Below are 2,752 nucleotides of genomic sequence, written 5' to 3' on the forward strand. Positions count from 1 at the left end.
GTTCCCCATTGCCTGAGATGAGCACATCGTCCGTTGAGGCTTTGTCCTTGATGTATTTRTGGATCTTGGATGTTTCATCCTGGACAGTGGCTCTCACACTCACTAGTCCTCTACCTCCTTCCTCATGGCTTGTGTACAGTCTCAGGGTGCTGGATTTGGGGTGGAACCCTCCATGCATGGTTAGTAGCTAAAATCAGTCATACATTCCAGAGATTTTATTATCATCACCATCAAGGGACAAATTCTTGTTCCTGATCCCAGACAGGGCCTGACCATCCATTAGGTTTTACCACCAATTATAGTTTGAAATAGAGCCCATATCAATGAGAAACAACTCCAGTGTCACTATCAACAAATTCATTCACAGATTTATTGTCAGAGCAGAAGGGTATGCCTTTGTCTCYAATGCTAAATTTAGATTCTCTGCTAGAAGACAGTACTATTGATGTTTGCAAGTGAACAGAGAAATCCAAAAGAATTACAGTAACAATATACTGAATGTTTAACATGATTATTGTCACACATTTATTCAAGACTTAAATGTAAAGTGTATAATGTTAATTTACAATAACATTTAGCTATACTTTAGACTCTCTGAGTGCTAAAAAGYTATTTGCTTAAGTTTCTTTCAGCAGAGCTCATTTTTAGCACCTCATAATTTGAATTCTGGTACCACTGATGGGTCGTTGCTCCTGTGGGGTCATCTATGGGCCATTCCAGTTAATTAAGGTTAATTTGTTTTTGTGAATGACTGTGAACAGGTGTTGGAGGTTGATGGTAGCTTCCACATTGAGGAATGTCATAAATGGCTTCTGCTAGTGAGTTTGTTGTAGGAGATAAATTGTTTTCTTTGCAAATGTTTATGGGATATGAAAAATCATAAAGTCACTACTTTTTCCCCACAGATTTTGCTTTTACAATTTAAAGTTTTACCAAATACTTCTGATTTACAACCTACAGTATTTGTCTATATACAATTTTGTGTTAAGTGCAAAATTTCAAGTCTGAATACATTATAAAGTCCTGTAGGTCACTCCGAGGGGGAATAAACATTTCCACCTGTCTTTGACCCTGGTCTCAGAGGACCTCCCTCAAAAGAGACATTTTATTTTCTTTAATCAAGATCAACAAAATAATAGTGTTCTTTATATTTTTGATTTATATTTTCTTTTAACCAAAAGTTATCAATTTATAAATCAAAGTTACATAATGGAAATAATGAAAACCTATCTTCTTGCATTATAATTAAGAAAAGGTAAAACACAAAAAAATATTGTTCCAATGTTTTATGCAAATCCTTGTTTTTATCAACTGTTTATGACAGTTATGTGATTGTGTTTTTTCTGATTTATTTTTCAATTTATCTCTATAATTTACTTCACTGCTTAAACAGCTCTCGTTTACAACCAGATCAACTTGAATTCCCTGCCTAAAGTCTGACTTATTTGTGTATCCTCATATTTACACAGAAAAGGTGTTTTATTTCCTTAAACAGAAGAACCTGTGATTTTACTTATAACGGTTGTTATAAGAAGCATAGTTGTACCAATCTCTACAGTACAGTTGTCAAGGTTTCTACATTACATTAAGCTTCTGTCGTTGCATCTAACAGTTATACTGAAGACAGATTAATAAGGCAAATATGTTCTGCAGACTCATGAATGTAAGATTTGTTGGCAAAAGGAGTTGGAATGCAGAAAGAATCAAATAAATCAAAAGGAAAACTGTTTAATAACAAAAGTGGAAAAAGAAAGCCGGTGTGGCAGCAAACTTACTTACAATGAAATAAACTCAGGAGGACATAAGGTGAAGACATAACAATGCTGAATTGTGGAGTGGAGGCAGAGAACTGAATTTATAGAACAAGGGCTGATGAGGACATGGAAAACAGCTTTCTAAAATAACAACCAATAATATTTTATGTGCACCAAGAAGTAAAGTTAAAAGGCATTTGCCATAATTTGTTAAGACAACAAAACACAACATTAACCAGCAAGTCATTAAATTACATTTTTATATGGATTTTGAGGAAATAAGTGGCAGTTGTAACTGACAGGTATTATAATATTTTCCGCCAGGAATAATTAAACGCAGTATCTTTACATCCAGGTACGAGATCAGAGATACACATTTGGTTGAGGAGAACGTCCTGCAGATCCTGAAGGAGAAGGCTGATTTTGACAGCTACAAGCCTCGCCCTTTCAACATGCGTGAGTTCTACGACCGTACGGGCCACGACATCAGGGACATGCTGCTCTCCTGCTCCTACAGAGGCTCAGGATGCAGCCCGGAAGACTTCAAAGTGGTGAGTCAGGCGCAACGCTGTGTTTCCTCGTCTTGGCCAGCTGAGGCTATGCTGAAACCCAGGGTCATCTGAACGTTTGCACTGCCAGGTCAATGTTTTTATAGTTTATCGTCAGTTTCATGACCTCTGTGGAGCAATCACCACAGTGGTGTGTATATGAAGAACTAAATTAGGTGCAAATATTATATTTTTATTCCATCTTTGTTCTGAAGGTTTTTATTATTGCACCTTTTTTAAAGTTTATAAAAATGTTTGTGACAGATGCAGTTTATAAAGACTGCTGACATGAAACTCATCAGTCTGCTGGAGGGTGCAAAACACTCAAAGTTATTTATTTTTCTGTAAATGCTTATTTTTTATTTAGATGGTGCAATGTTATCATAAGGAATGAAAATAGACATTTCGCCTTTGGTCCCGTATATATATGTATATATACTGTGTGTGTGT

General features: G+C 35.9%; 1 protein-coding gene across 1 annotated transcript in view; it reads left to right on the forward strand.

The window, feature by feature from the left end:
- Nucleotides 1-2,305, forward strand: part of LOC106517654 (acid-sensing ion channel 1) — a gene marked incomplete at its 3' end in the record, with an annotated part of 14,438 nt that extends 12,133 nt beyond the window's left edge. Inside the window, 1 exon segment of the mRNA XM_014008624.1 lies at nt 2,110-2,305. Within this exon segment, the coding sequence (XP_013864078.1) occupies nt 2,110-2,305 (196 nt within the window).
- Nucleotides 2,306-2,752: the final 447 nt, after the last annotated feature.

Source organism: Austrofundulus limnaeus, unplaced genomic scaffold, assembly GCF_001266775.1.
Source record: "Austrofundulus limnaeus strain Quisiro unplaced genomic scaffold, Austrofundulus_limnaeus-1.0 Scaffold51, whole genome shotgun sequence".
In the NCBI taxonomy this organism is placed as follows: domain Eukaryota; kingdom Metazoa; phylum Chordata; class Actinopteri; order Cyprinodontiformes; family Rivulidae; genus Austrofundulus; species Austrofundulus limnaeus.